General features: G+C 41.0%; 1 protein-coding gene across 2 annotated transcripts in view; it reads right to left on the bottom strand.

The window, feature by feature from the left end:
• Window positions 1-12,315, bottom strand: part of LOC124619741 (derlin-1) — a 129,570-nt gene that overhangs the window by 18,612 nt on the left and 98,643 nt on the right. For both annotated transcript variants that reach the window (XM_047146313.1, XM_047146312.1), the window contains exon 6: window positions 3,135-3,245. In XM_047146313.1, the coding sequence (XP_047002269.1) occupies window positions 3,135-3,245 (111 nt within the window). The remainder of the gene's footprint in view (window positions 1-3,134; window positions 3,246-12,315) is intronic.

Here is a 12,315-nt window from a genome sequence, read left to right on the forward strand (position 1 = left end):
TTAAGTATCACAAAATTTGCCACTGCTATCAACAGTATTACATCCATAGAACAGTGTCCCATACAGGGTACTTTGTTTGTGGATGATTTTATCTTCTGTGCATCCTCCATCCATGCATGGCTACTAGGTAACTGCACTTGATAATCAGGTGGTAGGAAGAATGCTCTACCACCATAGGTTTGAAATCTTCTATGGAGAAAATTGTCTTGATTTTAATTGCTCCCTCTTTCTTTTTAATTTGTGTGTTTTAAAACTGGGGGTACTGTTCTCACTTTTAAGGCAAAATAGGTGAAATACCTGGGCCTCATTTTAGATCAGAAGCTAATGCTGCTGCTACATCTTTAATAATTATAAAAAGAATGGAGGTGTTGCAAGGTTAACATCCTTAAATTCACTGGATACAAGTCTTGGGGAGCCAAAAGAGCATGTCTGCTCCCATATTATAATGCCTTCGTGTGACCCCATCGTGAATATAGACGCCAGGTTTATAGATTAGCAAGGCCTTCATACTAAAAATTCTGAATGTGGTTCACCGTGGTGATATTACTGTCAATAGGGGATTACCACACAAGTCCAATTGCTAACCTAATATCTCCATTTGGTAAGCCCAGCATACAGGAGTTTGTCCATCCCGAACTCACTAGCACCCCTCTCTGCTTTAGAGCCTCCACTGGAAAGGCTGTTCTGTTACCGTCCCCAGGCAACAAGGCTGTTTGGGATCTGTGCAAGGGAGAGCCTCGAGTTACTACAGAAAAGGGGAAGAGGGGGAAGGGAGGCATTGAGATCCATAGCCAAGGGTGGAATAAGGGAGCCTCCTGGCTACAAAAGTTTTAGGTTACTATTCAAATTGACAGGCTACAGGAAGAATTGTACCCCAGAAATTATTTTAAGTTAAATTTAATGAGATTTTACATCTGCACCTGGATTTTATTACTTTTTACACGGACACTGGTTGCACTGTCGTGTTTCCCAGTGTTGTCCTCAAGATAGGGCTCCTAGAGCAGCTTTCAGTAAATTACGTGGAACTGTATGCTATCCTGAGGACAATGGAGCAGTTGAGAACCCATTGTGGCATGAGATTCCACATCTGCTCAGATTCCCACAGTCTCTTTCTTGCTATTGGTCAGACACACCCAGCAGATCAGATGTTGCAAGGAGTGCAGGACCCTCTCGTCCTCTTGCAACGGCAGGACTAGGAAACTGAACACACTGATACAGCTGCTAAACAGGCTTACTCCCTGCCACCTCCTGCTCACTGTTCAGTCTCCCTGCAGGCACTCGTCTCATTTGTGATCAGACTACCATGTGTCGTCGGGAGGCTCAGTTGCTGTAAGTGAAGAGTAATTTTAAACTTATGTTCTCTAAAATCTTCAGTGCGACCATGGCTTACACCCTTCTGACCGTGCTGAGATGAAGTAGTAGCCCCTAGAAGTTTTAGAGTGGGACATTGTGCACAGACCCATCGCTTTCTTTTATGTCGTGAGGAGCCGCTGTTGTGTCACAATGTGGGACACAGCTGTCAACATGACAGTTTTACTTTACTTTGTTTTATGTGACAACCTGGAGGTAGATCTGGATCTCCCACAGGACCTACCCTCTATTTTATCTGACGAGATGAGTGTAGTTCGTGTTTCAAGATTGCGTGTTAGTCCACAATTCTTCCCAAAATATTGGGTGTCAGTTTTTGATTTGTCACAGAACAGATTGGTCACCAATTATTTCAAAGTAGTCACCTAGCCACAGTCACCCGTCCCCTTTTTAACCATGTATGAACTGGTATTTTATCCTTGATTTCATCTAGTTATCCTGCTGGGTTATGTCTGACTTTTACTGAGGGCTTTTCTGATGATTACCTTACGACGGTTGTAAAGGGACACCCTCCTCTAACATTCCTTTTCTTCAACAGAAGCTATCAACATCAGAAATACTTTCTATCTTTTAAACAGGTTAATATTATCTCAGCTGTTTTTCAAAGAGAATTTCATATGATTTTTTATACAATGTGATATATTTCAGGCTAAAATATATAAAAACAAATCAATATATTTTCGATGTTACAATTGATATGTACTAACTCTGTATATACAGTCAAAATTACTCTTTTTCTAGAAACATCTGAAATGAGGAAATATTCGGCACACTTAAAATTCGTATTATTAATAGCACAATCTGATATTTATCAAATTTATTTCTAGATTCATTTCCAAAATAATGATATAACTTAGTGAAGATTCTTCTTTCGTCAAGAAAATTTGTAAACTCTTTGAAATATTGTTAATACTGCAGAATGAGGTAGTAGTGGGCATGCCTCTGATGTGACTGGACGTGTTTTTAGTTTTGGCAATAACAATGTAATTTTCGATTTAAAAGTGGAGATTGTAAAGACAGTGTGGTGTAGAAAAATGTGAACATATAAAAATTAAGATAAAAACAGGCAATTCTTCAGTAGTTATGATGTCATTTGGAACATACAATATCAAAAATTTCAGCTTCACAAATCAACCCCTAGATGTGAAGAACTGGAGACAACAATGAGAAAAGAAGGTAAGTAAAAAAGTTATTTGTAAATCTTACTCCTCTCTAAGCTTATTAAAAGATTTTATTTTGAAATGGGTGACAAGTGATGTGAAGGAGGGTAAGATTACAGGGTGTTATTTTCAATTGTATATGAAAGAAACTTTGTTTTAAGATTTACTATTATTTTTTAATAGATTTTCATTACACACATCTGTACATCAGCATGCAACAGCACTGATGATCTTGTGAAGCATCCTCACCCACAAATCACCATCACCATCTTGGGTACTGGTTGTCTTTCTGACTTAATTGGTATGTAGTTTCATGTGGTAAATTGAGTTTAAGTGTTTCACCCAATTAGAAAAATGGCAATTGCAACAATACATTACAGCATTTAGCCAAGTTTGTCTGTTTTAATTTTGAAACCGTAAAATACTAACAATTATGCCCCCACCACAGCATACCAACAATGCTGAATGCCATACCACAAATACATCAAGTGGCATGTTGATATGACAGAAAAGTTTCTCATTATGTTTAGTTGCTACTTATAATACAATTTCAGCACTAATTTACATCTTAGCCTTTCCATATATTAAATTTTAATTTCTACTTACAAAATTGATGGTGTTGTTAAAAGGCTTGGACCTCCCATTTCCTGGGGATATTTAAACATGAGGAAGAAGTACAGGTGTCCAACTAAGATACCCACCAATTCATTAAGTCCTCTGCAACAGAAAAACAACAACAAATGTAGCACACTTAATACAAAAAACAATATTACGCATGTAAAATTTTCAAAAATTTGAAGCAAATAAACATAGAATTCTTAAGAACTTACTCTGCTCAACTAATACAAACTTAACAGCTGATGTAACAGAGTTTAAAATCATTTTGCTATGGCCCAGAGTTATCTTGGTTCCGGTAAATTAGTGATTTATGGACAATATACTTGGAAAGTTGTGGTGGATTATGGAGGGACATGAGTTTTATGGGCACCTAATGGCAAGGTCATCAGAACCTTTACACTTATGAAAAGAAATGAATGTGGAGATAAACTAAAATTATTGTACACTCATGCACTGGAAATGACTACACGGTCACTATCTCAAATGCTCTAAAAACAATTAGGAGAGAAAGTAGTTATACATGAAATTAAAACACAGAAAACAAAACACAGAAGAGCTAAAAGAAAGGACAGAGAAATGTGACTGGCTGACCACATACAAAAAAATTGGGTGAGCCACTCACCCTGTTGACACATTAAAAACAACTCCCTACAATCATCTTAAAAATGTTGGACAACTCACAAAACTTTAACACTTTAACCGCACCATTGGAACATTGCTTCATATAGAGGGCAGATCTGTCGGCACATCCACTGCAGTCTGCTGGTTGACAAATAAAACTCGGTCCAATAAAATGTGCTGCACAGTGATCTCACACACCACAAGCACCACACATTGGAGGGTTCCTCCACCAGCATAAGAATCCTTGTGTCATGGGGCTTTGGTCTATGCGAAGACGAGCAAGAAGGACCTCGTCCCATCAATGTGGCTGGAAGGAAGTACACCACAGCCGAGTTGTTGGCTTACTACATGGAGCTTGTTGTCCGTCACTTCCAGCCAGATAACAACACACCTCCTTGACTGCTCGATCTGCCCTTTCATTCCTATCAGTTCCCATCTGCCAAGGTACCCAGCAGAAAGACACCACCTTCCCCACTCACAGTTGGAGGAGGGCATCCTGGATATTCTGGATGAGTTTACCTGCTGGGTACAAACATTTGAGAGAGTAAATGGCACTCAGAGAATCTGAACAGACAAGAAGTTTAGCACTGGAAGAATGCCTCATCTGTTCCAGTGACTGTAAGATTGCGTATAACTGTGTTGAAGATAGTAAATTCCTGAGGCAGTCGGATCTTGAGGACACAATCCATGACAACAACGGAGCAACCAATGGAGCCCCCTCGCTTAGATCCATCTGTAAAGACAGTAATGTCGTTGCAGTGCACATATAAAACGTCTGAAGTAGTCACAATCAAGCTACAGTAGCCCATTACAAACAGTATTGTAAGGTGCTTAAAAATGTTATAAGGAAGGCAGAGAGAATGTGGTATGCAAATAGAATAATTAATTCACAGGACAGAATTAAAACCATATGGTCAGTTGTAAAAGAAGTGTCTGGTCAGCAGCACAAGGTCAACGAAATAAAGTCAGTTCGCAGTAAAAATATTTCTGTTACTGACAAATCAGAAATATGTACGGTATTTAACAATCATTTTCTGAGCATTGCTGGCGAATTAAATAAAAATTTAGTTTCTACAGGGAACCATATAACTTTTTTGGTAAATGCCTTTCCAAGATTGATGTCTTAAGTATTTCCGTGATGCAGACAAGAGGGAGATTGAATCAATAATTAAATCACTGAAGACTAAGGACTCTCATGGATATGATGAAGTGCCTACCAGAATATTAAAGTACTGTGCTGCACATGTTAGCCCTGTATTTAGCCATATTTGTAATTTTTGCTTTAGGAACAGTCAGTTCCCTGAGCGATTTAAGTACTCAGTAGTAAAGCCGCTTTATAAAAAGGGAGAAAAGGATAATGTAGACAATTTTAGATCTATTTCAATGCCATCTGAGTTTGGTAAAGTTATTGAAAAGGCTGTGTATATAAGGATAATAGATCATTTTATATCACAGGATTTGCTATCAAATGTGCAGTTCGGCTATAGAAGTCTTAACAACCGAAAACGCTATATTCTCTTTTCTCTGCGAGGAACTGGATGGGTTAAATAAAAGCTTTCAAATGCTAGGCATATTTTTTGATTTAACTAAGGCATTTCATTGTGTTGATCACAAAATATTGCTCCACAAGTTGGACCATTACGGAAAACGGGGAGTAGATCACAATTGGTTTACCTCTTACTTTAGCAACAGGCAGTAAATGTCATTATTCGCAATGTTGAGAATGGCTGTGATGTGGGGTCTGAGTGGAGTACAGTCAAGTGGGGGGTGCCCCAGGGATCAGTGTTGGTGTCACTCCTGTTCCTTATTTGTATAAATGATATGCCCTCTAGTATTACAGGTAACTCTAAAATGTTTCTGTTTGCTAATGACACTAGCTTGGTAGTAAAGGATGTTGGGTGCAACATTGGCTCGCTTTCAGACAGTGCAGTTCATGATCTAAGTTTATGGCTTGTACAAAATAAACTAACACTAAGTCGCAGCAAGACTCAGTTTTTACAGTTTCTAACACACAATTCAACAAAACCTGACGTTTTAATTTCACAAAATGGGCATATGATTAGTGAAACTGAACAGTTCAAATTTCTAGGTTTTCAGATAGATAGTAACCTGTCATGGAAAGCCCACGTTCAGGATCTTGTTCGAATACTTAATGTTGCCATTTTTGCTATTCGAATGGTATCTGAAGTGAGTGAGTGTTCGACACGAAAATTAGTCACTTTACTTAATTTCATTCGCTTATGTCGTGTGCTATTATATTTTGGGGTAACTCTACCCATTCTAAAATGATAGTTTTGGCTTAGAAAACGGCGGTTCGGGCAGTGAGTGGTGCAGGTTTACAAACCTCTTGTCGAACCCTGTTCACGAGTCTGGATATTTTGACACTGGCCTCTCATATATAATCCATACTGTCATTTCTTGTTAACAATATTAGCTTATTCTGAAGAACAAGCAGCTTTCACTCAGTTAATACTTGGCAGAAATCAAACCTGCATTTGGATTGGACTTCCTTAACTCTTGTGCAGAAATGTGTGCAGTATACTGCTGCATCCATTTTCAATAAGATACCACTCGAATTCAAAAATCTTAGCAGTAATCCATGCGCTTTCAAATCGAAATTGAATAGTCCTCATAGGTCACTCCTCCTATTCTGTCAAGGAATTCCTTGAAAAATTAAGCTGATTTTTGTTGCATTGTTGATTGCATTTACTTAAACTTATTGACTGACTTTTTTTGAGTTCATAAAAATTTATTTTTATTTTTATCCGTTATTACTTCTATGTTGTACTTTCATGTACTGACACGTTCCATGACCTTGAAGATTTGCTCCTCAATTTGGTCCTATGGAACGTGATGTGTAAATAAAGTAAAATAAAACTGTCACCCTCCGTGAGTTGGGGACGTTGCCTGTCTTCCACGTAAGATTCTGGCCAGCGTCTGAGCAATGCCTCTGGGCGTCGTTCGGAGATGCACCTGTTTCAGCACTGTTGTTACTGGTAAATGGCTGTGTTTACTGGATATCCTCCTGATGGCTTCCCATGCTTTTGTAAAACATGTGGAACAGTTAATGGAGTCCTGGAATGTTTGCCACGAGTGCTTTTTGCTTTTCTTAATGATACGTCAAGCCTTGGCTCTCTTGACACGAAAAGCAGTGAGGTTGTCTGCTGTTGGGCAGCATTTAAACCGTCTAAGAGCTGCACATCTGGCCTGGATGGCTGAATGGCACTCTTCTGTCAAGTAGGGTACAAGTCACTACCTAAGAGGACTCAAAGACTATGGTATGAACAGGTCAGCACCATGATGGATCCCACTAGTGATGTGGTCCACCCATTCCTGGATGTTGTCACAGTGTTCAAACACAGCCAACTGGCTGAACAATGCCCAGTTAGACCTGCCAATCATCCATGTTGGTGGCTTGTGTTCCAGCAACATCAGGCAAAAGCAAATTGAGAAGTGGTCGCTGGAATAAAGGTCGTCAATGACCTCCCAGTGAACAGAGTTGGGAAGGACTGAAGAGCAGAGAGATAGGTTGATGGCCATGAATAATCCAGTAGCAGCACAGAAATGAGTACGATGCATAGCTCTTGAGACGTCAGGAGGCTCTCCAAAACCCCATCTTCAGACCAAGTAGAGGTCAAGCCCTACAGGACAAGATGGGTATTGAAGTCTCCCAGGAGGAGAAATGGTCGAGGGAGTTGTTCCATAAGATCTGAGGGGAGCCTTAGAACCTATTGCATCCAACAGATGAAAATACAGAGAGCAAACTGTATGCCTCCGACGTGCATAAATTTCAACTGCTACTGCTTGCAGGTCAGTATCCAGGGGGACAGCAGAAGAATGGTACGCATTAGTGACAAACACTGCAACCCCTCCCTTGGCTCTTTCCCACAATAGGTCATCTTTGCAGTATAGCATATAGCCCCGTAGCACAGGGATGTCTGCATCTTTAAAATGTGTTTCTTGTAAACACAAGTCATTGGTGTGATTTTACTTTACCCGTATCTTTGCATCAGGGAGGCTTGTAGAGTGAGGGTAAATGGAAGGGCTGCCTGGATCCAAGGCATCTAACTCCATGACATTCCCCTCATCCTCATCAGTCAGACGTCCCAGAATGACATCTGACGACGCCTGGGAAGCTTGCCACCTGAACGTTGGGTTCCTTTCCCTGCACCCTGTCCCATCAAGGATGAGGGAGAAGGGGGTGTTGAGAGGCACCCTGCTTTATGTGTGCCTTCTGGATGTTCGCTGCTCAATTGTTATTGGTCTTTCCTACTGCAGCTGCCTGAACTAGTTTGTCCTTTCTCTATTTTCCTTGGCATGTACACACGCAAGTATAGGTGATTGTGGTGGATACACGCAAACTAGACATCGCCTGCATTGCAGCGTCTGACTGGGGAACAGGTTTCTGCACCATGGATGAAAATGAGATGGCAAAGACAGGGGGGTTTTGTTACCTTATACTCTTTTTTAGCTTCAGCATAGGGATCTGCTTGGTCACTTATTTCCTGTATTTTGCATTTCTCAGCACAAACAGGGCAGTCTCAGCTCCAGACTCTGTGGTTCCCAGAGCAGTTCACAGATTGCTCGAGATGGGCAGTCGGTCCCAGTGTCAGCTGCTTTTCTGCACTCCACAACTCATGGTTTACAACCAAAACGCTGACACTTATAGAACTGCATAGGGTTTGGTATGTAAGGCTGAACATTAAGCCGAAGGAATCCTGCCATATTATGTTCAAGCAGTGTCAGAGAATTGAATGTGATAATGAAAGTGGCAGTCTTTTCAGTGTCTCCATTTGTCCGTGTCCATTGCTCCACATCAGTTATCCCCTGGGATACCCATTCTTGTTTCAATTGCGATATATCCATGTCCATGATACCTCAGCACATGATAATGCCCTTAGTTGAGAGAGATTTGCATCTAAGCATCATCATCATCATCATCATCATCATCATCTAACACTGATTATGCCTTTCAGCGTTCAGTCTGGAGCATAGCCCCCCCTTATACAGTTCCTCCATGATCCCCTATTCAGCGCTAACATTGGTGCCTCTTCTGATGTTAAACCTATTACTTCAAAATCATTCTTAACCGAATCCAGGTACCTTCTCCTCGGTCTGCCCCGACTCCTCCTACCCTCTACTGCTGAATCCATGAGTCTCTTGGGTAACCTTGCTTCTCCCGTGCATGTAACATGACCCCACCATCTAAGCCTGTTTGCCCTGACTGCTACATCTATAGAGTTCATTCCTAGTTTTTCTTTGATTTCCTCATTGTGGACACCCTCCTGCCATTGTTCCCATCTACTAGTACCTGCAATCATCCTAGCTACTTTCATATCCGTAACCTCAACCTTGTTGATAAGGTAACCTGAATCCACCCAGCTTTCGCTCCCATACAACAAAGTTGGTCGAAAGATTGAACGGTGCACAGATAACTTAGTCTTGGTACTGACTTCCTTCTTGCAGAAGAGAGTAGATCGTAGCTGAGCGCTCACTGCATTAGCTTTGCTACACCTCGCTTCCAGTTCTTTCACTATGTTGCCATCCTGTGAGAATATGCATCCTAAGTACTTGAAACCGTCCACCTGTTCTAACTTTGTTCCTCCTATTTGGCACTCAATCCATTTATATTTCTTTCCCACTGACATTACTTTCGTTTTGGAGATGCTAATCTTCATACCATAGTCCTTACATTTCTGATCTAGCTCTGAAATATTACTTTGCAAACTTTCAATCGAATCTGCCATCACAACTAAGTCATCCGCATATGCAAGACTGCTTATTTTGTGTTCACATATCTTAATCTCACCCAGCCAATCTATTGTTTTCAACATATGATCCATAAATAATATGAACAAGAGTGGAGACAGGTTGCAGCCTTGTCTTACCCCTGAAACTACTCTGAACCATGAACTCAATTTACCGTGAACTCCAACTGCTGCCTGACTATCCATGTAAAGACCTTTAATTGCTTGCAAAAGTTTGCCTCCTATTCCATAATCTTGTAGAACAGACAATAACTTCCTCCTAGGAACCCGGTCATATGCCTTTTCTAGATCTATAAAGCATAGATACAATTCCCTGTTCCACTCATAACACTTCTCCATTATTTGCCGTAAGCTAAAGATCTGGTCCTGACAACCTCTAAGAGGCCTAAACCCACACTGATTTTCATCCAATTGGTCCTCAACTAATACTCGCACTTTCCTTTCAACAATACCTGAGAAGATTTTACCCACAACACTGATTAAAGAGATACCTCTGTAGTTGTTACAATCTTTTCTGTTTCCATGTTTAAAGATTGGTGTGATTACTGCTTTTGTCCAGTCTGATGGAACCTGTCTCGACTCCCAGGCCATTTCAATTATCCTGTGTAGCCATTTAAGACCTGACATTCCACTGTATTTGATGAGTTCCGGATTAATTTCATCCACCCCAGCCACTTTATTGCACTGCAATCTATTGACCATTTTTTCCACTTCCTCAAATGTGATCCTATTTCCATCATCATTCCTATCCCATTCTACCTCGAAATTTGAAACATTACTGATCGCATTTTCACCTACATTGAGCAACTCTTCAAAATATTCCCTCCATCTGCCCAAGGCATCCACAGGATTCACCAGCAGTTTTCCTGACCTGTCCAAAATACTCGTCATTACCTTCTTACCTCCCTTTTGAAGACTGCTAATTACACTCCAGAATGGTTTTCCAGCAGCTTGACCCATAGTCTCCAACCTGTTTCCAAAGTCTTCCCACGATTTCTTCTTGGATGCTGCAATTATCTGTTTGGCTTTGTTTCTTTCTTCAACATAACTTTCTCTGTCTACCTGGGTTCTGGTATGTAGCCATTTTTAATACGCCTTCTTTTTCCTTTTACAGGCTGTCTTGACTGTATCATTCCACCAAGCTGTTTGCTTCATTCTACTTTGACACACTACTGTTCCAAGACATTCTTTAGCCACTTCTAGTACTGTGTCCCTGTACCTTGTCCATTCCTTTTCCAATGACTGTAATTGACTACATTCAACTAACTGGTACCTTTCTGAGATCGCTGTTATGTACTTGTGCCTGATTTCCTTATCCTGAAGTTTCTCCACTCTTATCCTCCTACATATGGACCTGGCCTCCTGCACTTTCGGCCTCACAATCCCAATTTCACTGCAGATTAAATAATGATCAGTGTCATCAAAGAATCCCCTGAATACACGTGTGTCCCTCACAGCATTCCTGAATTCCTGATCTGTTATTATATAGTCAATGACAGATCTGTTTCCCCTGCCTTCCCAAGTATACCGGTGAATGTTCTTATGTTTAAAAAAGGAGCTTGTGATTACTAAGCCCATACTGGCACAGAAATCCAAGAGTTATTTCCCGTTCCTGTTGGCCTCCATATCCTCTCCAAATTTACCCATAACCTTTTCATACCCTTCTGTTCGATTTCCAATCCTGGCGTTAAAATCACCCATGAGCAGAACACTGTCCTTGTCCTTTACTCTAACAACTACATCACTGAGTGCCTCATAAAAACTATCCATCTTATCTTGATCTGTCCCTTCACAATGCGAATATACTGACACAATCCTAATTTTCTTGCTAGACACTGTCAAATCTATCCACATCAGTCGTTCGTTTACATACCTTATTGCAACTACGCTGGGTTCCATTTCTTTCCTGATGTAAAGCCCTACACCCCATTGTGCTATTCCTGCTTTGACTCCTGACAGGTAGACCTTGTATTCTCCCACTACCTCTTCTTTCTCACCCCTTACCCGAACGTCACTAACAGCTAAAACGTCCAGCCCCATCGTACTTGCAGCCTCTGCCAGTTCTACCTTCTTCCCAGAGTAGCCCCCATTGATATTAATAGCTCCCCATCTCATTACCATTTGTTTGCCAAGTCGTATCTTTGGAGTCCCTGGTTTGTCAGTTAGAGGTGGGACTCCGTCACCTCCAAAGGTCCGAGGCATTTTGCTCTGATTGTTGCCAGAATCATATTTAAAGTACCAGGGAAGCAGGTTGCTAGCCTTACTTGCCCCGAGTCCCATTGGGTTTTACCCCTAACGGCTGAGGGACAAACCGGTGGATTTGGTAGTCTTTGCCGTATGAGCACAAAGGTGACCACGACTGAGAATATGTCCAAGATGCCCAGCCTTATCCCAAAGTAACTGGTATCCCGACTGTCGGGACAACTTACTTGGCCACTCATACGTTGCCCGTGGTTCATGAACTAGGACATGACTACAGGAACCCACACCATGAACCATGCATCTAAACAATGATATAATATTCACTGAGTTTCTGCAACTTCTTATCAAGTTCCACCTGCTTTGACCTGTTAGTTTCGACCAAAAGTGAGACATTACACAGTCATTTTTACAGATTTTAAAGTGCCAGCAAGGCCTACCCCGGCCCTTACGGATATAGAAGGACGACACTTTCTCAAATGTCCCTTCCTTCCTCTTTGTCACCAAAAACACATTATTGTTTATAACTCCATGAGCCCTGTGACTGAAGTCCAAAGTGTTGTAACAGAGTGGGACGGTCG

The sequence above is a fragment of the Schistocerca americana genome, chromosome 6 (genome assembly GCF_021461395.2).
Source record: "Schistocerca americana isolate TAMUIC-IGC-003095 chromosome 6, iqSchAmer2.1, whole genome shotgun sequence".
Classification (NCBI taxonomy): domain Eukaryota; kingdom Metazoa; phylum Arthropoda; class Insecta; order Orthoptera; family Acrididae; genus Schistocerca; species Schistocerca americana.